Below are 23,610 nucleotides of genomic sequence, written 5' to 3'. Positions count from 1 at the left end.
TCACTTCCGAGAAAAGTGGCTGGTCACCGGGATGCCCAGTCCCATGCTTTATGCAAACCAAATCAAAATAATTGCAAACAAAACTCCAGCTGGGACTCTTATTAGTTGGAGGCACTCGTTGTTTCGAGCAAGCCATGGATTGATGCTTGTTGGTGGAGGGGGAGTATAAACTTTACCATTTTGTTTGGGAACAGCCTATAATGTGTGTAGCATGGAAGATATCGTCATCTCTTGGTTGTTATGTTGACAATGAAAGTATACCGCTCAAAATATTATTCATCTCTATTTCAAAACCGAGCTCTGGCACCTCTACAAATCCCTGCTTCCCTCTGCGAAGGGCCTATCTATTTACTTTCATGTTGAGTCATCATCCTCTTATTAAAAAGCACCCGCTGGAGAGCACCTCAGTCATTTGCATTCATTACTGTTAGTTTACATTGAGTATGACTTGACTAGATCTCTTTTACCATGAATTACAATGTCTAGTTAGTCCTTAATCTTTAAAGGTGCTCTGCATTTATGTTTTGCGGTCTCAGAAAGGGCTAGCGAGATACTATCTTGTTATATCATATTATGATTGTTTAGAGAAAGTGTTGTCATCCAAGATTTATTATTATTGCTCGCTAGTTGATTATGCCATTGACATGAGTAAACATGATACCTAAGCGTTATTGTGAATATGGTTAGTTTATAATCTTTGCTGAAAACTTGAATGCTGGATTTCCATATTTAAAACAACAAGAACAAACAGAGTTTGTAAAAGTTTTTTTTTATCACTTTCAGTTTATCAACTGAATTGCTTGACGACAAGCAAAGGTTTAAGCTTGGGGAGTTGATACGTCTCCGTCGTATCTACTTTTCTAAATACTTTTGCCCTTGTTTTGGACTCTAACTTGCATGATTTGAATGGAACTAACCCGGACTGACGCTGTTTTTAGCAGAATTGCCATGGTGTTATTTATGTGTAGAAACAAAAGTTCTCGGAATGACCTGAAACTTCACGGAGATTATTTTTGGAAATAATAAAAAATACTGGCAAACGATCAAGACCAGGGGGGCCCACATCCTAGCCACGAGGGTGGGGGGCGCGCCCCCTACCTCGTGGGCCCCCTGGAGCTCCTCCGACCTTAACTCCAACTCTATATATTCGTGTTCAGAGAGAAAAATCGGAGAGAAAGATTCATCGTGTTTTACGATATGGAGCTGCCGCCAAGCCCTAAACTCTCTCAGGAGGACTGATCTGGAGTCCGTTCGGGGCTCCGGAGAGGGGAATCCGTCGCCATCGTCATCATCAACCATCCTTCATCACCAATTTCATGATGCTCACTGTCGTGCGTGAGTAATTCCATCATAGGCTTGTTGGACAGTGATGGGTTGGATGAGATTTATCATGTAATCGAGTTAGTTTTGTTAGGATTTGGTCCCTAGTATCCACTATGTTCTGAGATTGATGTTGCTATGACTTTGCTATGCTTAATGCTTGTCACTAGGGCCCGAGTGCCATGATTTCAGATCTGAACCTATTATGTTTTCATCAATATATGAAAGTTCTTGATCCTATCTTGCAAGTCCATAGTCACCTACTATGTGTTATGATCCGGCAACCCCGAAGTGACAATAATCAGGACCACTTCCGGTGATGACCGTAGTTTGAGGAGTTCATGTATTCAGTATGTGTTAATGTTTTGGTCCGGTACTCTTTTAAAATGAGGCCTTAATATCCCTTAGTTTCCGTTAGGACCCCGCTGCCACGGGAGGGTAGGACAAAGAAGCACGTATGACTATATTCGGAATACATGCCTACATTACATTGATGAATTGGAGCTAGTTCTGTGTTACTCTAGGTTATGACTGTTACATGATGAACCGCATCCGACATAATTCTCTATCACTGATCCATTGCCTACGAGCTTTCCATATATTGTTCTTCGCTTATTTACTTTTCCATTGCTATTGTTATCATCACTACAAAATACCAAAAACATTACTTTTGTTACCGTTACTTTTGCTATTCATATTACTTTGCTACTAAATACTTTGCTGCAGATATTAAGTTTCCAGGTGTGGTTGAATTGACAACTTAGCTGTTAATACTTGAGAATATTCTTTGGATCCCTTGTGTCGGATCAATAAATTTGGGTTGAATACTCTATCCTCGAAAACTGTTGCGATCCCCTACACTTGTGGGTTATCATATCTCCTGGGGGTAGAAGGCTTCGAGAGACCTTCATGGACCCGAGGGTGCAGAGGTGGAGGACAAAGATGCGGAGAAAGGGGAGATCGATGCAGCAGTGACTGTGACCGAAGACGATGATAGCGACATCGATTGGGGGTGTCTTTGACTACAGGGTTCACCAGGACACGGCCGAGTAGTTTGGCACGCCGGCAAGGTCTAGCATGGTGATTGGATGAGCAAATGAGAAACGACGCTGGCATTGACGCGCCACGCCGTTGACGTGCCACCCTCACCATCGTCATGCCTAATGTCGAACATTGCCAAATTAAAGCTCGTCATGTCTTCTCGCGGTCGTGTGTTGCCTCAGAGTGTGTATCGCTTATGGTTAGTGCTACTATACTTATTACTTTCGCATGATTATAGGATCTTCCACATGAATACTATCAATTGCAAAGGGAAGATTGATAATTCTATGGGCTAAGCTATTTTAGGTTCGGTTGTCTTAAATAAAGAAATTAAGGACCAAAAGTTTCCATGACCAGACTGGTACATGGAACTTAGTTTGGAGCCTTTTGTGCCCACCAAAGTTCAAAAAATTATCTAGAGAGCGTTGCATAGTGTGATTCCATGCTGGTCTATTCTAGCTAATAAGCATCTTAAAATTAATCCAAGTTGTCTTGCACGTAATCAGGGACCCGACACAATTCAACATCTTCTGTTTGAATGCAAACTCGCAGTGGACGTTTGAAAATCTCTCAGTCTGGAGGATGTCATTAGGAGAGCAACCAATGTGGACAGGGCTAGTGAAGCTGTTTTGTGGCACTTGTTATGCTTAAAGGACATTGATATTCATATGTTGAGACTGCCAAAACAGAGGGAAATTATGGCAACGGCAGCATAATACCCTTGGTACGAAAGGAGGAAATTGACCCATGGTGGAATATATCCAAAATGCAGCTCAAATAAGTTTGGCAGTGAGAGGACTTGCGGCCAACTTCGTTATATCATGTAGTCTGAAACTTATATAGAAAGTGGTTGGTTGTGTGAAACCAAGATATAGCCATGTCAAACTAAATGTTGATGCTGGATTTGACAGTGACATGCTAGAGGGTTCAGTCGGCGCAGTTCTTTGGGATCATAGCGGGCAGTTTGTTGCTGCTACTAACAAAAAACTTGATACTTGTTTTATTTCATTTACAGCAGAGGCAATAGCTGTCCGATTTGGTATGAATATTGCGTGCATCGTGAGGCTGCAGCAAAGTTGAAATCTGTTCAAATAATGTGGACGTCGTTGAAGCTCTGAAAGAGGGTAGTTCTACCTCTGTTGCTAGTGCAATCTTCGATGATTGCTACTTTATGTCCTTAGATTTTACCATATAATCTATAATTATTACTAGTTTAGAGAAAGTAATTAAGTAGCTCATAAATTAGCTAGGTTAGCTAAGTTTTCTCCCCCTGAAATTATGGATGGATTCGGCCTTTAGTGCGATCATCCCAATGCTTGTATATGATGCTACTATCGTGACACATGAAAAAAAGGGGGAGTTTATTGTAAGAAAAAAATGACCAAAAGTTTCCAGCCGTTTCCAGCGCGGAGCGTACTGAACTCGTCACGCCGTTTCCAGCCGTTGGATTGGATGAGCTGTGCTGTATTCGGTCGGAGGCTCGGATCGTGCATCCATCTGTAAGCTTCTTGACTCTTGTAGCACCCACCCCTCGAAAAAGGAAGCAGCATCACTCTCCGCCGCGCCGCGAGACCTAGCCGAGCCCATCGTGTATCCTCGTCGCCGCCAGGAGCACGGAGCGACACCGCCGCCGCAGCCAGCGCTTCCTCTCCAAGGTGCGTGACCACCGAATCCAAAACTTCTCTGGATGAACCATGGTTCTTTTCCGTCGCCAGAAACACATGCCCTAGAGCACATGCGGCTCGAGTAGGGCTGTAGGGGAGAGAGGGGTCTGTATCCCGTTGGTTGGGGGGTTGCGCGAAAGCCGATAAACGCGGTGTCACCGATGGTGGAACGCAGTTGAGCGCCTGGTTTTTAGTGAGACAATTTTTGCCTGATGACTTGGGGATTTTGCGCTCGTGCACGTGAAGTGTTTGATGAAATGTTGTGGTCGGCGCTGCCGAATCTTGTGTGGCCACGGCTTGTAGAGCATGGAGCAGAGTCCTATGCTTTTCAAAGTGTAAATCAAATTGGAGGCTAGCAAGTTTGTTTATGCATGTTAGTCTTTGCATTATGAGCCTAACTCTCAACAGAAGCTGTTTCTGGTAAAGCGTTACTGTTTAGTTTTGTGTGTCAAAATGTTTAGGGAAGCTTGTCCGATCCTATCCAGCACTGCAGGTGGTTATAACTCAAAACCTGTGTCTATGTTGTTTTGTCATATGTATTTCTGATCAGCCATGCCTACAATCGATGATGTGGGCAGAGCTGCTGTTTGACGGACAGCCTAATTACACTGTTGCCGGCCATTGTATATGGGGCTGTTGCTTTGCTAGTCCCCGTAGCTCAGTCACATTCCTCTGGTTTAGGTCTTCAATTTCCCCCAAATCGTGAGTTACGATTAGTCGGTTTCTCTTTGAGACAGATTTGTGCTCAGAGTAATTTGAATACTGCAGTCTCCTTACTGGAATTAATAATAATAATAAATAGGTTCAGTTGATTGCAGTATCCAAATTATATATGACATCAACAACAAATCTGTGGAACTAGCCAACCAGGTGACCATTGATTGGAAATGTTGTGGAGCAACTTCCAACATCGAAACCAGGATTACATCGCCTAACATACCACACCTTTCTTTTGCGGGGAATTTAATATACTATACCTAAAGGCATGAATCATGGGGTAGCATTCTTCTTGAGTATGAGTGAGTTTCTAGCCTAGCCACTAGTTGTGAGAACATGTGATCAGTGATTTGTTGTAGCTTTAGTAGGAAACATGTGCCTAGGTGTTAGTATGTCACAACACACTCTTACGATGTATACCCTTGCACGGAACTGTATCTTTTTTTATGAGAGATCTCTGTCAGGAGATACTCAGTGGCTTTCAAATTGGTTAGCTTAAATGTTGGTAATGTTGGCATTTTCTGGTGATTTGTGATTTTTCTCTTTGTAAGATATCCCATGAAATTGTGTTTGAAACCCACCTGATGATGCCGAACAAACATACTGGAATGATGTTGGTGCCATTTTTAGCCATACCCACCCTGTTTGCCTTTTTTTTTTAATTATGAGATGTAGTAGCAGTATAATTTGTCCTTTCATTATTTCTCGTAAACCTGACAAACAATAATGGCACGTAATGTAGAGCTGGAGGAATATGTATTTCTGAAAGAGTTTTTGCTGTTTTCCTGTTTTCAGAATAATTAATTGAACAACTATTTGCTTCTCTGTAGGGGATACTGTGTTTAGTTTGCTAATAGTTACAACGGTAACCTCATTAACAGTTTGCTTCTCTTAGGAGGGGATGTGAATTGCTCATCTGCTTGTTATTCCTGCTACTTGCAGATTAACATTGCTATATTCTGATCATATATGAATCCAAATATGATTTGCCAGGTTAGCATCTGACCAGCCATGGCGAAGCATCATCCTGATCTCATCATGTGCCGGAAGCAGCCTGGCATTGCTATTGGTCGCCTGTGTGAGAAGTGTGATGGCAAGTGCGTCATCTGTGACTCGTACGTGCGCCCATGTACGCTTGTCCGGGTCTGCGACGAGTGCAACTACGGCTCGTTCCAGGGAAGGTGCGTCATCTGCGGCGGAGTTGGCATCTCAGACGCCTACTACTGCAAAGAGTGCACGCAGCAGGAGAAGGACCGAGATGGGTGCCCCAAGATTGTCAACCTTGGAAGCGCCAAGACCGATCTCTTCTACGAGCGCAAGAAGTACGGTTTTAAGAAGAGATGAATTACATACATGGATTTGTCGGGTCCTCCGGGCCTCTCATTCTGTGCCGTTACGCTAATACCAGAAGCAGGTTGCTGGGGCAGCGGCATTGTGTCCGTGTTATCGTTTGATCCTTATATACAAGAATCCATCCCTGATATGCTCTGTAATGACTAGTTCTGTTGTATGGTTCAAAACTCTAGACTGCATATGCAGTATGCACTTGATGTGAATGACCATGAATGTTTGACTTGAAATGTGTGCTGGGATGGCCTTTTGTATTTTTACTTAATCGCCTCAGCTACTCTGAAGACCTGAGGTATGGCTGTAATGTAGAAATACATGCTGGTAGCAGATCATGCCTGATGTGCTTATGATGGAGAGTCAGCTGGAAGTAGGGATTCAAGCGGTGGGCTGGAGGATAATACTGTAGTGCAGATGTAGTGTTAATTTCGCGGGACGAGGCGGGATGCCGCTTGCACCCCAAGCTGAAAGTAATCTGATCAGTGGCGTTCTTGCTGGGCGTATGGACGTACCATGTATGCACTTCCAGGATTTTGTACTTGTATAGGGGATAGATAACCTAGGAGAAAATCATTTTGGAGCTCGGCCTCCATGGAGGCTGATCTTTTTTTTTTGAAAAATTCAAAATTCATACTATTTGATTTCAAAAAAATCTGAAAAAATTGCACAAGTACACAAGGATATGATGTGTATATGTGTAAAATTTCAGAATGAAATACCTTGAGATGCGATCTGTGCAAAAAGAACAAATTCATGGACTTTTGGGATGAATAGTATCATGTGTTGAAAAGCCAAAGATTTTTCTTTTTTGCACAGCCCTCATTTCAATATATTTCGTCCTGGAAATTTACACACACGTGTGTTATGCCTCCATGTATGTCTGTATTTTTTTCAGGATTTTTTGAAATGTGAAAAATATAAATTTTGTTGAATTTTGAATTTTTCAGAAACCGGCCTTCATGGAGGCCGAGCTCCAAAAGTAATTTTCGATAACCTAGCAACTATGTGACTTCAGTATTTTGTTTTTGTATATAAATTAGTAAACGTATGATCCAACTTCAAATATACCTGCAAGGTTGTAGTAAGTCTGTATCCGCAGGATAAATGCATGGCATAACAAATTAACAATTCTGTGGTTTGATCACCTATGTTTACTAATTTTAGGACCAAATAAGAGATAGTCTTATTTTTGGCTTTGAAAAAACAAAAGGCGCCCCTGCAATGACAGAATACTGTTTATTCGTTAGCTCACAAGATTTTGTGATGGGTGGTTTTGGCGGTGAGAAGGCGCACGATACATACCTGTCGCATTGTTGGCGCTGGCCGATGTTTAATCATAGTATATTGGTTTCGTGCTTTAACCGTGCTTGCCGCACGGTGTATGCCAGCACCCGGGCGTCACCTTTTATTCCACAGTGTATGGACCTGGAATAGCGATGTGGTACTAAACATCAGCGCAGCAACACGTAAGCAAGGAACCACCGACCACACGGGCTTGTTTTCCTTGGCGCTTGCCTTCGTGATAGAGCATCTCCCGCGGCGTCTCCAATGGGCCCAGGGCATTTTTTAGCGCCGGCGTCAAAAAGCAGTTCAACCACGCCCTTAAAAACCCGTTTTTTGTCGATTTAGTTCGAAACTGGCGTCGGCGAATCCAATCCGAACCCGACGCCTGAGGACGCCGGAGAAACTAATTTTGGCGCGAACAGGAATAGGCCCGCCGAGTCAGCGACACGCCGCTTCGCCGTTCTCATCGTCTCGGTTCCTGCGGGAATCAATGCCAAGGCTGCCGCGCTGCCGTGTCGGTCAACCTTTCATTGATGCCTCACGGATGGCGCAGTGAAGGCGCCGCAACGCGCGTCCCACCCACTCCTGCCACGCGGCACCCGGCGAGCAAGTTCTCACCGCCCCGCTTCGGCTATAAAAGCCGACCTCCCCGTCGATGAACGCCACAGTCGCCACACCTCGTCTCCTCTCTCACCTCGTCTCGTCACAGAAGCCACTCTCCCCCTCTTCCCCCGCCAACGAGCAATGGCCGAGCGTTATCCATGCGACGCCCCGACGGCTAACGGCTTCGCCCGACGCCATCTTCGCGAGGACAAGGCGCGCCTCCTCTACGAGATCGACTACCCGGCGTCCCCAGACATGCGGGTGCCGGGCTCGTGGAGGCTGAGCGCCGCCGGCGTCCCGGTGCCCCCGGTTCCCACCGGGGCTGAGCGGCGAGCCGAGATCGCCAGCATCCGTTCGTCGTTGTCGGAGGCGCGGCGGAACGAGCCGAGGTACACCGTCGACAACCACACAGTGTGGACGATGTACTTCCACCGCCGCTACGAAGACCAGGTCGCCTCCGCCGACGGCATCATCCCCGCGGCCGCCTCAACACCGACGGGCGGTGTGAATGGTGAGGCGTGCCCGACCGCACCCTCGAGGCCGTCCTCGATCACATCGAGACCGGCAACACACCGCGCCTCGAGTACCAAGCGCCCCCGTCCTTCTCTCGCCGCCGCGGTAGTTCCTGGACGGCGCGGCGAATGGAGGCGGCGACCTCCTCGTCGTCGGGCTCCGGTTCGCTCTCCTTTGGGTCGCCAGCGCTCCGCCCCGTCAAGTCGGAGCCACAGGAGACGCCGCTTGGGCGCCGCACCGGCAGCGGCGCTATAACGCCCTCGATGCGGCTATATCTCCTACGCGTCGAAGCACGACTTAGAGGCATAACCGCATTGAAAGCAATGTCGCAAGTAAGGTAATCTTCACAACATCCCATGTAATACATAATAAGGGGAAAGGTAACATAGTTGGCTTACACTCGCCACGTCACACAAAGTACATAAATAGCAATACATCATCCAATACACTCATGGTCGACTACGGTACCAAAATAAAAGATCAACCCAACATGCGACACGGTCCCGATCGCCCCAACTGGGCACCACTACTGATCATCAGGGAAAGACATATAGTAACGGCATGCGTCTTCGTCGAACTCCCACTTGAGCTCAAGCGCATCATCTGGAACAGAGTCATCGGGCCCTGCATCTGGTTTGGAAGTAATCTGTGAGCCACGGGGACTCAGCAATCTCGCACCCTCGCGATCAAGACTATTTAAGCTTATAGGTAAGGCAAGGTAAATATGTGGAGCTGCAGCAAGCGACTAGCATATATGGTGGCTAACCTGTTCGCAAAAGAGAGCGAGAAGAGAAGGCAAAGCACGAACGAAGAACTAGAGAAACAACCTACGGCAAGCATTACTCCAACACCGTGTTCGCTTCCCGGACTCCGCCGAGAAGAGACCATCACGGTAACACACACGATTGATTCATTTTAATTAAGTTAAGGTTCAAGTTATCTACAACCGGACATTAACAAATTCCCATATGCCCATAACCGCGGGCACGACTTCTGAAAGTTCAAATCCCTGCAGAGGAGTCCCAACTTAGCCCATGACAAGCTCTCACGGTCAACAAAGGATATACCTTCTCCCGAGACATTCCGATCAGGCAGGGGAGTCCCAACTTAGCCCATGACAAGCTCTCACGGTCAACGAAGGATATACCTTCTCCCGAGACATTGCGATCAGACTCGGTATTCCGGTTCTACAAGACAACTCCGACAAGTCAAAACAAATCCAGCAACACCGCCCGAATGTGCCGACAAATCCCGATAGGAGCTTGTCGGGGTTTGGTGCGACATATGCCAACGGATGGCTTATCATGGTGGGGGCGAGTAGAACGTCGCCGGTGCCTGGAAACGGGATGAGACGAAGACATGCACCCGGAATCTTACCCAGTTTCAGGGCTCTCCGAGGGAGATAATACCCCTACTGCTGCTCTGCGGGGTCTCCGCATGATCACTATGGTCAAGTGTTTACACGGTTGCTCCTTGAGCTGTATCTGGTGGTAGGAGAGGGCAAGGCAGCTCTCTCCTTCTATCTGGTATGGTATAGAACTACTGGGATCCAACCCTTTGCATGGGTGCCCTGGGGGGTTTATATAGGCCTACCCCCCAGGGGTACAATGGTAATACGACTGGGCGCGGGCCCAGCCATCAGTGCCTCCGACCTCCGACTTCTCCGCCGACTGCTGGGGCCCGCCGACTGGTCTGGTACGGAGCCGACAGGCCGCGTCCGCCGCGGGCGGGTCTTGCCGGCTGCTGATTACTGTAGTCGTGCTCCTGATGACGCAAGCTTGGTCATGGGGTCATGGCAACAGCCCCGTGCCTGGCGGGCGATCACTGTGGCCACTCCCCATCTCATCTTGATTAATGGCGCGTGGGCCCCGGGGGTTGGCTCGGCCGACTTCCCCGGGCCGACTCCCGATGGGTCCGACTGGCGGTCCTCCCGCCGTCTCCCGAGGTCTCGCTGGCTGGTGGGTCCCGATGCTTCCAGGCCGTACAGACAAGCCGTCGTGGCACAGGACTCGGTACTTTGGGTGCTGACGTTAGGGCTGGCATGGCAACAGTGCCACGCCGCACGGAGATCTTCCGGAAGTACGGCGTGTTGTGGCCATGCCTACCCTTGGTGAGGGGGGGGTAGGCTTTGCTGTGGCCACGCCCCTACCTCGTCCCCTTTGATGAGGCGTGATTGTTGGAGTCACCGGCCGACTCCCCAAAGCCGGCTTCTCTAGAAGTCGTCCCTGGGACTCGGCCGCAGGCGGGCAGTCGGCCGCCCTACCGTCGACTCCTCAGGAGGCGGCTCTTCGTCCCGGAGTCTTGAGGGGCGCAGCCTGCCCCGATGTCTTGAAAGGTTATGGGCCTCGGGTTGGCCTACCCGTGGCCCATTACTCCGACAGTAGTCCCCCGAAGCTGGGGCATCGCGGACGATCGACGAGAAGCCTCAACAGTTTCTCTCTCCGGGTGCTCGACGCATGGTCTTGATTGACTTCCGCCGGCCGACTAGAAGGAGTCGGACTCGCCCAACTCAGACTCACTCAATTCCGACTTGCTCAGTAGTTCGAACGTCGCGGCGGATTTCAAGTGGCGTGCTAGCTAAGCTTCCAGGGCCGCCGCCCGTTCTTGGCCTGTCACGCGAGGGCACGTGGCCAGGCCGTCCTGCCAGCCCACGCGCGTGACGGGACAGGCCCGGAGGCGGGGCCCGCCACTACCGCGCCTCGGCGCCCGAGCGGATCCGCTGCGGCCCCGGTGGACGGTTGGGATTCCCGTGAAGTTACTGCGTGCAGTAACTTTTCGTGGATCATGGGGGACGTGGGGTTGTGGGCGCAGTAAATCCCCAGTCCGCCCCTCGGCTTCGCAGCCCACGGGGCTATAAGTAGGGGGAAGAGGGGGGCACGCGCGCCCCTCCTTCCTACTACCTCTCGCTCTCTTCATCCTCGCTCTCCTGCTTCCTCTCTTCTTCGCTCCGCCGCACGCCCAAGCTCCGGCGAACACACGCGCGACAGCTTCGCGATGAGTTCCTCCTCTGCTGCCGCGCCTCCCCCATGCGTCCGGCACCTGGGACGGCTCCGAAGTCCACGAAGACCATATCGAGTTCCTCCGCCGGACCCGTCGGCTTCCCGGCGAGGATCGCGTGCAGGTGCGTCTAGCGCCGGAGGGGGAGATTTCCCCCGCCCCGCAGGAGGGCGAGCGGGTCATCTTCCGCTCGCACTGCTGCGCGGGCTTGGGGCTGTCGGCGAGCAGCTTTTTCCGGTCGTTCATGGAGTTCTACGGCCTTCAGCCGCACCACCTCACCCCCAACACAGTGGTGCTGCTGTCCGCCTTCGAGGCTCTCTGCGAAGGCTTCCTCGGAGTCTTCCCCATCCTCGAGCTCTGGGGGGGAGTTCTTCTTCTCCAAGCTCGGCACCCAGGCCGCGGGCGTGCCGGCTCAGTGCGGCGCCTTCATCGCCGTGCGAAGGACAGGAGCCGACAACCACTTCCCCTCCGTCTCGCTGTTGAAGTCGGTGAAGATGATGGCAGAGGTCCTACTTCTACATCAGGAACGTCGCCACGAGGGGCGACTGGGTCAATCTGCCGGCTTTCGAAGCCGGCCCGCCGGCTGGGCAGACTGCCCAACTGGTCGTACCGGGCCAGGTCGCTGACGCCTGCGGGAGCCGGCGCCATCACGCGACTCCGAGTGCTGACGCAGTCGGAGGGTCTGACTGGTCCAGACCTGCCGGCCGCCTTCGTCTCGCGCCGAGTTCTTCCACTCCAAGGCCGCCCTCACATGATATGCCAGATGAGCGGGCGCCGCGACCCGAGTCGGATGTGCACCAAAGGACATGCCTCACGAAGAGGTGGCCCACATGGTGAACTACCTTTCGGACAGCAGGCTCTCGGAGGACTGGCAAGGAGCGTACTCCCGCGCCAACCCCCCGCCCGGTGAGTCGCCTTTCTTTTCTTTAGATTGTCTTCTTCTTGCCGAGTTTTTCTGATCAGTCGGCTTGGTTAGAATCCCCTTCTTCACCCACCAGCCGGCACCTCGGGGCCGGCCCATGAGTTCATCGCCGACCGGGCGGAGAGCGACATCGACGACCCCGATCTGGGGGCGACGGCTCTGGAGGACGACGCCGAGGGAGGAGGAGGGACAACAGGCGACTTCAGGCCCTCGGCGACCTTCGCCGACTGGCCTGAAGATGACGCCGAGGGAGGGGTCGCCCCTCGCCATCGGCCAGGAGCCAGCCAGCCGGCGCGGGCTCTTCTGCCGCGTCGGGCGCTCCAGGCGGCGGGAAGAAGCGCCGGGCTGTGCCGACTTTGTTCGGCAGCCGGCCGAAGAAGCCCAAGGGCTCGGCTGCGGCGACCCGGCGGGACGAGGCAGCCGCGAAGGCCATCGCTTCCGTAAGGAAGTGAAGAAGCCGCCGTTGGTCTCTGCGTAAGTATTCTGTCTTCAGAGTTTTATTATCTCTTCGTGATTTGTCTGAGTCTCTGCATGCCCTTCTTGCTTCAGGGCTCCCCTCTCTCTTGAGCGGGTCGCCGCCGCCTCCGTCATGGGGTCAGTGGAGACGTCCGCCACCACTCGGCGGATTGACCCCGCTGCTGACCTCCGGGAGGCGACGGAGCGGAATGCGCAGGAGAAGCGCAACGAAGAAGAGGCCCTCCGCCTGGAGAAGGCGGAGGCCGACAGGGCGGAGGCCTCCGCTAAGAAAAAACTAGCGGAGGCCGAAGCCGCCGCCGCGGCGAAGCAGCAGGCTGAGGAAGCCGCACGCCGCCAGTCGGCGTGCTCGTCACCCCGCTGAACTCTGCGCCGCCGCCTCCGGAGTTCACGGGGCCAACTGGAGAAGCCGGCGGGGAGAACCTCCGTCGAGGAGAGGGAAGGCGGCGACCCCTCTACTCCGGACGCGAACGTTCCGCCGCCGCCTCCGCCGCCGTCTGAAGGCGCGCAAGGCGAGCAGCCAGCGGACCCTCCGGTGCCGCCGACCGAAGACGAGGCCGTGGCGAGGCTACTCCTCCAAGTCGGCTCGCCAACGCGCCGTCGTCGGAGAAGGCGACTTTCGGCCCCCCGCCCCCTGGAGCCGGCACCGCCAGCTCGGCGGCTCTAGACGCTGAAGCGATGAGCGCCGCACCCGTTGGGTGGGTGCGAGGAGGCGTCACAGGGCCGCTGAACCGGGCGCTCCTGAACGTCCAGGCGAAGCTCCATGCTGAGGGCGACACTCTCCAGAGTTGCACCAAGGCGTTCCTAGCGTCGCGGGTAGCCGTCTAGGTATGTTGTTTTTCCTTTGGTCTTTGTTTTCTTGTTCCTCTTTATGGGGGCGCGCCAGCGCACCCACTGGGTGTAGTCCCCGAGTTACGGGTCGGCTGCTGAGCAGGCGGCCCGGAACTCTAATTGATGAACTTCTGGGTACTGACTTTGTCTGAAATGCTTGTCGTAGGATTACCACAACCTCCGCGTCACTGCCTTCAACTGTAACGTTGAAGAGCTGGGCAAGCGGACCGCCGACTTGGCGGAGAGCCGGAGTAAGTCTCTCTTTTTCTTCTCTGCGGGGGCGCGCTGGCGCACCCGCAGGCTGTAGTCCCCGAGATTCGGGCCGACTGCTGAGCAGTCAGGCCGGATCTTCTTGGCGACCTTCTTTATTGACGACTGCTGTCTTTCTTGTTTCCTTCAGGAGCCAACGCTGCTCTTCAACAACAGTTGAGCGAAGCCAACTCCGCCCTGCGCGCCAAAGGGGAGGAGTGCAGCAGGCTCGCCGCAAAGCGCGATCTGCTGGCCACTCAGTTGGCGGAGCAGAAGGAGCTGCTTGTGAAGTCGCAGAGGGAGGCGGAGGAGACGGAAACCGCCCTCTTGGACGAGTTCGCGAGCGAGCGCTCCTCCTGGTCTGACAAGGAGGCGCTGCTGTCCTCCGGCTTCCACGAAATTGAAGACATCGTTCATGGTGAGTCTCTTTACTCTCTTTCCTCAAGCTGCCGACTTTAAATCATGCCGACTCCTGGTTTTTGACTTGCTTCTTCGTTTCTTCATGTCTTTGCAGACTTCTTCCCTGGGCAGTCGCAGGCCGCCATCCAAGCCATCGAGGCCGACCACGAAAATCGGAGGGCGGAGGGCGCAGAGATCGCTGCCGATGCCCCCCGAACTCTTGACGAGCATATCCTGAGCATCGAGGCTCGCCTTCGGCCAGCTCACCGGATGCTGCGCCGGCTTTAGTGCATCGGTGCCCAGGCGATTGCCGCCCTGTGGCCGGATATGCAGGCTCCGCGCACCCCCAGCCTGACGGCCAACTGGCTGGAGGTCGCGGCTGGTCGTCTTGAGGCCTGGAAGGGCTCTTCGGCCCGGGCTGGAGCGCGCCGGGCCTTGGAGTTCGTCAAGGCGTGGTACCCGGGGCTGGATCTAGACCGGTTGGCCATGCTTCGGTCGGAGGCCCAGCCGGAGCTGGCGGCTGCGGAAGACGCCCTCGTCAAACGTGCTGCGGCGATCGCCGAGTACACCGACACCAGCATCTTCGTCCCCGAGCGGTCTGAAGACGGCGAGGAGGTACCCGCCGGAGTGGTTTGGGATGAACCCAGACTACGACGAAGACTGGCGGAGGTGATTGGCTCCAGCGTCGAGGAGGAGGACGAGGCGGAGGATGAGGGCGAGGCGGAGGCACCAGAAGACGGAGCAGACGGCCAGCCTCAGCCCGACCGCGCCTCCAGCAACGAGCCGCGTGCGACCGACCCGACTGCTGCCGGAGGCGATCAAGCCGAGACTAGCCGGCCGACCGCCCCGACGCCTGACGCTGGCGCCTCCTCCGACCCCCCGAATCCGTCTGCCGCCTCCTAAGCTGCCGCTGTGTCTTTTGTTTTATCTGCTTCAGTAGTCTTTTGAAGAACTTGTTAATTCGCACAATTCCACCCGCGGGGTGTATTTTGAACCTCTACTCGACAATTCGGCCAAGGGCCTATGTTATGTAAATATATATATCTATCTTTTCTTGCTCATTGTTCTTTTGGCTGTTTTCCTTTGCCGCTTTCTCTTAGTTGCCTGCCTTGCCAATCGGACAGCCGCTCTGCGGACTGTTGCTGGATCAAGTGCTAGGCTACTTTGGGAAAGCAAGTACTTAGCCGTTTCAAGATTGTTTGAGCAAGTTGGATAGAAGACGCAATCCGACTATCCGAGAGTCGGTTTGCGAGAAAGGCTGGAAGCCGTCTTGAGCTATGTTTTATGCTTTGAGTCCTTAGCCATTTTTCATGCGAGCACCCATTCTACCTTACCTCTGCCCACCGTACAGTCGCTCTGCGAGCTGCGGCTTCTGACAGAAGACGGCTTAGGCGTTTACACACTACTTGTCCGACTGCAGGAAGCATTTCATAGTGCAAGGCGGCAAGTCCCCGGGCCGACTTGTCGAGCCGGTGCCAAGCGGCATGACAAAGAGTAACATACTTGTAGGCATAATTTTTATCATATAGACAAAAGAGGGCAGTCCCCGAGCTCGTCTCGGGGGGCCCGAAGTCTTGGTACTTTAATACAAAAGGTAGCGTGGTACATACTGCATCAACTGTAAAATCTTCGGAGGAGATTTGCATTCCATGGCCGCTCTGTCTCCTTGCCGGAGTCGTCCCTCTTGCGTGCTCGGGGCTTCTGAGCGTCGATCAGGTAGTAGGAGTCGTTGCCCAGTACTTTGCTGATGATGAAAGGGCCTTCCCAAGGCGCCGACAGCTTGTGCTGGCCGGCTGTTCGCTGGATCAGCCGGAGCACAAGGTCGCCTTCTTGGAAAGATCTTGGCCTGACCTTCCTGTTGTGGTATCGGCGCAGGCTCTGCTGGTAGATGCTGGACCGGCTGAGTGCCAACAGCCGGCCCTCTTCCAGCAGATCGACGCGTCTTGTCGTGCTTCTTCTGCTTCCTCCTCGGTGTACATGGTGACTCGTGGGGAGTCGAACTCTATGTCCGTTGGGATGACGGCTTCGGCACCATAGACGAGGAAGAAGGGCGTGAAGCCGGTTGACTTGTTTGGAGTCGTGCGCAGACTCCAGAGGACGGCTGGCAGCTCGTCGAGCCAGCAGCCAGCCGAGCGCTCTAGAGGCTCGATCAACCGAGGCTTGATGCCGGACAGGATGAGGCCGTTTGCTCGCTCCACTTGGCCGTTTGACTGCGGTGGGCGACGGACGCTAGGTCCAGTCGGATGCCCTGTGTTGCGCAGAAACGGGCCAAGGCGCCTTTGGCAAAATTTGTGCCGTTGTCGGTGATGATGCTGTGTGGTATGCCGTACCGAATTGTGATATCGGTGATGAAGGTCACGGCAGTCGGACCGTTCAGTTTCTTAATTGGCTTCACTTCCACCCACTTGGTGAACTTGTCCACTGCGACAAGTAGGTGAGTTAAACCACCTCGTGCTGTCTTGAATGGTCCCACCATGTCTAGACCCCAAACTGCGAAAGGCCAGGCAATGGGGATGGTCTTGAGCGAGAAGCCGGCTGGTGCGGCTTGGAGCTGAACTTCTGGCACCCTTTGCATTTTTGGACCAACTCCTTGGCCTCTTCCAAGGCAGTCGGCCAGAAAAAACCGTGCCGAAAGGCTTTGGCGACGAGTGCTCTTGAAGCCGCATGGTGGCCGCATTCGCCTTGATGGATGTCTTTGAGGATCGCCTGGCCTTGCTCTGGCTCTACGCAGCGCTGGTAGACACCAGTGACGCTGCACCTGACCAGCTCTCTGTTGATTATGGTATAGGCTGCCGCCCGGCATTGTACTTGCCGAGCTGAGGTCTCATCAGTTGGTAGCTCTTTGTTCACCAGGAATTTGAGGATGGGCTGGGCCCATGAGGGTGCTGCTATTTCTTCGACTACCAGAACTGCGACTTGGACGAGGGCGGCTGGGCTGGGAGGCGGCGGGTTGGAGTCAACAGCCGCTTGCTGGGTTGATGAAGTCCCCAGGCCGACTGGCGCGGTCCTTGGGCCGAGTTCTGGAATCTTCGAGTCCGCCACCGCAGTCCCCGGGCCGGGCTCGACTGTGGCGGCTTTGGAGTCATCGCCAAAGTCCCCGTTCCGACTGCCGGAGCTCTGGAGTCGGATCCGCCGTCTTCGGGAGGAGCCGGCACAAAAATGGAGTCTGATTCTGGTGAAGGCTTGACGGCTTGAGGAGGCGTTGAAGGGCGACGCCAGATGGTATTGCTTGGCGGGTAGAGCCGATTCGTGCCAAGGCGTCTGCTTGGTCGTTGTCGTTTCTTGGCACATGGAGGAACTCGCACCCTTCGAAATACCCGCTGAGTTGCTGCACGAGGAAACGGTAGCTCGCCATGTTTGCATCTTTCGCGTCCCAGTCGCCAGATGACTGCTGGACCACTAAGTCCGAGTCGCCATAACACAAGATCCCGGCGGATGCCAAGTTCTTTGGCAAGCCGGAGTTCGTGAATGAGCGCCTCGTACTCGGCAACGTTGTTGGAGGCGGCAAAATGGATTTGTAGTGCATATTTGAGCTTGTCGCCTTTAGGAGAGGTGAGGACGACGCCGACTCCCAAGCCAGTGCGCATCTTGGAGCCGTCGAAGTGCATCCGCCAATGGGTGGAGTCAGGTGCTGGAGGTAGGTACTGGGTCTCGGCCCAATCGACGAGGAAGTCGGCCAGTGCCTGTGATTTGATAGCGGTGCGGGGCTGGTAGTAGATGGTGTAGGGAGCCAACTCTATGGCCCACTTGGCCACTCGACCAGAGGCATCTCGGCTACCGATGATCTCGGCAAGCGGAGCCGTGCAGACCACTGTGATTGGATGCTCTTGAAAGTAAGGCTTCAACTTCTTGGCGGCAAAGTGCACGCCATAGCACATCTTCTGGTAGTGGGGGTAGTTCTGCTTGGAGGTCGACAGTACCTCGCTCAGGTAATATACTGGTCTCTGGACCGGTAGCGCCTTGCCTTCCTCCTTGCGCTCTACTACAATGACTGTGCTGACCACTCGGCTGGTGGCGGCGATGTACAGGAGCATAGGTTCCTTGGGAGTCGGAGCCGCCAGGACGGGTGGAGTAGTCAGCATCTTCTTCAACTGATGGAAAGCTTCGTCCGCTTTATGGTTCCACTCGAAAAAGTGGTCTTCTTCATGAGTTGGTATAAGGGGAGAGCTTTCTCGCCCAGCCGACTGATGAATCGACTGATGGACGCCAAGTAGCCGGTGAACTTCTGCACATCCAACAGTCGGCTGGGTACCTCCATTCTCTCGATGGCCTTGATTTTTACTGGGTTGCATTCTATGCCGCGTTCAGAGACCAGGAAACCTAGCAGCTGGCCGGCTGGCACTCCGAAGACACACTTCTCGGGGTTGAGCTTGATTTGGAACCGGCACAGGTTCTCAAAGGTCTCCCTGAGGTCTTCCAGCAGTGTTCCACACTTTTCCGTCTTCACCACCATGTCGTCCACGTAAACGTGGGCGTTTCTGCCGAGTTGCTTGAGGAGACACTTCTGCATGCAACGCTGAAAGGTGGCGCCGGCATTCCTCAAGCCGAACATCATGGTGAGGTAGCAGAATGCTCCAAATGGCGTGATGAAGGCGGTCTTCAATCTGTCAGCCGGGTTCAGCTTGATCTGGTGATATCCTGAGTATGCATCCAAGAAACTCAACAGCTCGCATCCGGCTGTGGAGTCTATCACCTGATCGATTCTTGGTAGAGCAAATGGGTCTTTGGGGCAGGCCTTGTTGAGACTCGTGTAGTCAATACACATTCGCCACTGCTTGTTCTTCTTTAGCACCAGGACCGGGTTTGCCAGCCACTCCGGAAAGAAAACTTCCATAATGAAGCCGGCTGCCAGGAGTCGGGCTATCTCTTCTCCGACGACTCTTCTCTTCTCTTCTGATAAGCGGCGCAGGGGCTGCCTGGCTGGCTTTGCATCAGATCGGACATGTAACTTGTGCTCGGCGAAATCCGTCGGTACACCTGGCATGTCTTTGGGAGACCATGCGAAGATGTCCCGATTCTCACGGAGGAAATCGACGAGCTCGCCTTCCTATTTTCTATCGAGGTTTGCACCTACGACCGCATACCTCTCTGGGTGCTCTGGATCCAAGGGTATCTTCTTTATCTCTTTGGCCGGTTTGAACGAACCCTCAGCTTCCGACTCCTTTGGGTCGGGCGATAACTCCGGCTGCTTGTCGGCCATCGCCACAACTCATTGAAGGAGCCGCTTCTCGGCTGCGACTACCAGGGACTCGGCCAACCGCCTGCTCTCAGCTGCGCAAGCAGACAACTTCCAGTAGTCGCCTTCCACAGTCAGAATTCCCCTGGAACTGGGCATCTTCATCTTGAGGTAAGCATAGTGGGGGACCGCCATGAATTTGGCTAAGGCGGGTCGGCCAAGTAGCGCATGGTACGGGCTCTCAAGGTCCACCACCTCAAACCAAACAGGCTCTCTTCGGAAGTGATCTTTGTCCCCAAAGAGGACGTCAATCAGGATCTTGCCGATCGGTGAGCAGGACAACCCAGGGACAATGCCGTGAAACACAGTTCGGCTGTTCTGAAGCTGTCTTTGCTTGATTCCCAACTTCTCCATGGTGTCTTTGTACAGGATATTGATGCTGCTGCCCCCGTCTATCAGAACTCGTGAGAAGTGCGTGGCCCGCTTATCCGTGGCAAAGGTGGCGTCCAGGACCAAGGCGTAGGAGCCTGGGCTCGGCATCACTTCTGGGTGGTCAGCCCTGCTCCAGCTGATGGGCTTCTCGGACCAATGCATGAACTCTGGCGTCTCTGAGGCTACTGCGTTCACCTCTTGTCGCTGCAGCCGCCTGCTGCGCTAATCAGCCATACTGGTGAACACCACATAGGCTCCATGCTCTTCAGGGTATTCGTCTTGTACTACGTCGACCGGCCTGACTGCCGGCTGCTGGGCGGAGGCGGAGGCGGTTGCCCAGCAGGTGGGGTGCCTGGAGGCCGTCTCCCTTGGCGATCCTGGTGAGCCAATGGCACTTCCGGTGGTGTGATTTGACGGCTTCGCGCCGCTATGGAACATGCAAGGTCCATCCAAGGTCTGCTCATAGGAGAAGGCCGGCAACCAGTTCGGCTTGCCGCCTTTCTGTCGCTTGGGCGGAGGCTGCTCATCTGGCTGCTGGGCTTCAACGGTCGTGACCTGCCGGCTGCTGGAAGCCGGCTGCGGGGCCTTGCGCTGTTGTCGCCCTGCTGTTGTCGCCGGCCGGCGTCTGCCGCCGGAGTTCTTGGAGCTTGAGGAGCCACTTTGCCAGTTGTGCTGATTTGAATTTCCGCCTTCATGGAGGAGTCGGCCATGGCGTACTTGTCCGCTATGATCAGCAGCTCGTCGAGGGTTTCTGGCTCGTCGCAAAGGAGCTTGTGCTTGAGGAGGGTGCCTTCTCGGCACCCGGCTGTGAAGTACTCGATGGCCTGCACCTCGTGCACGCCCTCGCAGAGTTCCGGAGCTCAGCCCAACGCGTGAGGTAGTCGCGAGTCGACTCGTCAGGACCTTGCACGCACAAGGAGAGCTGACGAGGCTTGGGAGGACGCTTGTACGTGCTGGTGAAGTTGCGGACGAACGCTTCAGTGAAGTCGACCCAGCTGTTGATGCTGCGGGGCTTTAGGCTGTTCAGCCATGTCCGGGCCGTGCCCTGGAGCATGAGCGGAACGTATTTTACGGCGACACGCTTGTTGCCGTTTGCTATGCTGACAGCCGTGGAGATAGTCGACTAGCCAGTCTTCCGGCTTCACGGAGCCGGTATACTTGGGCGTGTCTCTTGGGAGCGTGAACCCTCTGGGAAAGGGCTCGTCCCGAATGCGGGGCCCGAAACAAGGCGGACCCAGCTCGTCTTCTTCTTCCAGCGCCAGGACCGGTGAAGTCGGTCGATCCGGTGGGCGGGCGTCATTCTCTCCAACTCCCTCTCGGCGGCCAAGGCGGTCACCGAGAGTCGGGTGATCAACAGGCGGCGGGGAGACTCGCCTCTCCTTGCGGGGAGGGGGAGGCGGACAGTCGTCCCGTCGTTCCACTGCTCTCGGGCGGCCGTCTCGGTCGGGCTCTATGGTAATCCGAGTCCGACTGTGGCTGACAGCCGGCTCCTTGTTCTTTCTTCCTTGGGCACCACCAGTCGGCGTCCGAGACTGTAATGCCCTCGATGCGGCTATATCTCCCATGTGTCGAAGCACGACTTAGAGGCATAACCGTATTGAAAGAAATGTCGCAAGTGAGGCAATCTTCACACAACCCATGTAATACATAAGGGAAAAGAGATACATAGTTGGCTTACAATCGCCACTTCACACAATTACATGAATAAAGCATTACAACATCCAAATACAATCATGGTCCGACTACGAAACCAGAATAAAAGAAGAACCCCAAATGCGACAAGGTCGCCGATCGACCCCAACTGGGCTCCACTACTGATCAACTAGAACGAAACAACACAAAGGACAAGATCTTCATCGAGCTCCTCCTGAGCTTGGTTGCGTCACCTGCTCGGTTCAACGGCACCTGCAAACTGGTTTTGGAAGTATCTGTGAGCCACGGGGACTCAGCAATCTCGCACCCTCGCGATCAAGACTATTTAAGCTTAAAGGTAAGGTAGTGGTATGAGGTGGAGCTGCAGCAAGCGACTAGCATGTCTGGTGGCTAACATACGCAAATGAGAGCGAGAAGAGAAGGCAAAGCACGATCGAGAAAACTATGACCAAGAAGTGATCCTAGAACAACCTACGTCAAGCATTACTCCAACACCGTGTTCACTTCCCGGACTCCGCCGAGAAGAGACCATCACGGTAACACACGCGGTTGATGTATTTTAAATAAGGTCAACTTCAGGTTTTCTACAACCGGACGTTAACAAATTCCCATCTGCCCATAACCGCGGGGCACGGCTTTCGAAAGTTCAATCCCTGCAGGGGGTCCCAACTTAGCCCATGACAAGCTCTCACGGTCAACGAAGGAATAGACCTTCTCCCGAGACGTTCCGATCAGGCTCGGTATCCCGGTTCTACAAGACACTTCGACAAGTTAAAACCAATCCAGCAACACCGCCCGAATGTGCTGACAAATCCCGATAGGAGCTACACATATCTCGTTCTCAGGGCACACTCAGATGAGCGCTCCATACAACTAAAACCAAACCTCGAGTTTCCTCGAGGGGGCGCTGCAGAGGACTCTAGTTTGGACCAACACTCAGAGGAGCACTGGCCCAGGGGGGTAAAATAATGATGACCCTTGGGCTGGCCGACCCAAGGGAAAGAAAAAGGCTAGGTGGCGAATGGTAAAACCAATGTTGGGCATTGCTGGAGAAGTTCTAATTCAAGGCGAACTGTCAAGGGGTTCCCATTATTACCCAACCGCGTAAGGAACGCAAAATCCGGGAACATAACACCGATATGACGGAAACTAGGGCGGCAAGAGTGGAACAAAACACTAGGCATAAGGCCGAGCCTTCCACCCTTTACCAAGTATATAGATGCATTAATTAAATAAGGTATATTGTGATATCCCAACAAGTAAACATGTTCCAACAAGGAACAACATCTCCATGTTCCAACAAGGAACAAACTTCAATCTTCACCTGCAACTAACAACGCTATAAGAGGGGCTGAGAAAAACATAGCCAAACAACGGTTTGCTAGGACAAGGTGGGTTAGAGGCTTGGTTTAACAACATGGGAGGCATGATGAGCAAGTGGTAGGTATTGCAGCATAGGCATAGCAAAAGAGCAAGCATCTAGCAAAGCAAAGATAGAAGTGATTTCGAGGGTATGATCATCTTGCCTGAAATCCCGCAAGGAAGAAGAACGAGTCCATGAAGAAACAAACATACGTAGACGAATGGGTCCTCACAAACGCGACGTTACCGGAACCAACCTTAAGAAGCAAACACCGGAAAGGAAGCACACAACATAGTAAACAACCAACACAAGAACATGGTATGATATGCGGGATGCGGTATGCGATGCATATGCATGATTTGACAAGAGATGAATGAACCTGGCCTCAACTTGGAAATCCAAGTGTGCCACTGGAAAGATGAGATGAAATCGCTTGAAAACGATATAAAGAACGCCGGAATCGGAGTTACGGTTTGGAAATGGCAAGCGATTCAAAAATGACACCGGTCTGCGATTTACAGCAAGTGACCACCTAAATGCAACAAGATGAACATACTACAGCACTCAAACATGGAAACAAAATACATGGAAGGAATCCATTCATGATTCTTAACAAAAGATGAAC

The 23,610-nt window shown here is 53.2% G+C and overlaps 1 protein-coding gene across 1 annotated transcript; it reads left to right on the top strand.

The window, feature by feature from the left end:
- The first annotated feature begins 3,841 nt into the window (after positions 1–3,841).
- On the top strand, positions 3,842–6,322 carry LOC125524168 (PHD finger-like domain-containing protein 5A). Its single transcript, XM_048689238.1, has 2 exons — positions 3,842–4,016; positions 5,736–6,322. Exon 2 carries the CDS (start codon positions 5,754–5,756, stop codon positions 6,084–6,086), a length of 333 nt encoding a protein of 110 aa, XP_048545195.1. The 5' UTR covers positions 3,842–4,016; positions 5,736–5,753; the 3' UTR covers positions 6,087–6,322.
- The last annotated feature ends 17,288 nt before the right edge of the window (positions 6,323–23,610 follow it).

Source organism: Triticum urartu, chromosome 7, assembly GCF_003073215.2.
Source record: "Triticum urartu cultivar G1812 chromosome 7, Tu2.1, whole genome shotgun sequence".
Classification (NCBI taxonomy): domain Eukaryota; kingdom Viridiplantae; phylum Streptophyta; class Magnoliopsida; order Poales; family Poaceae; genus Triticum; species Triticum urartu.
The sequence above is the reverse complement of the archived record's forward strand: the minus strand, read 5'-3'. Positions and strand labels throughout refer to the sequence as shown.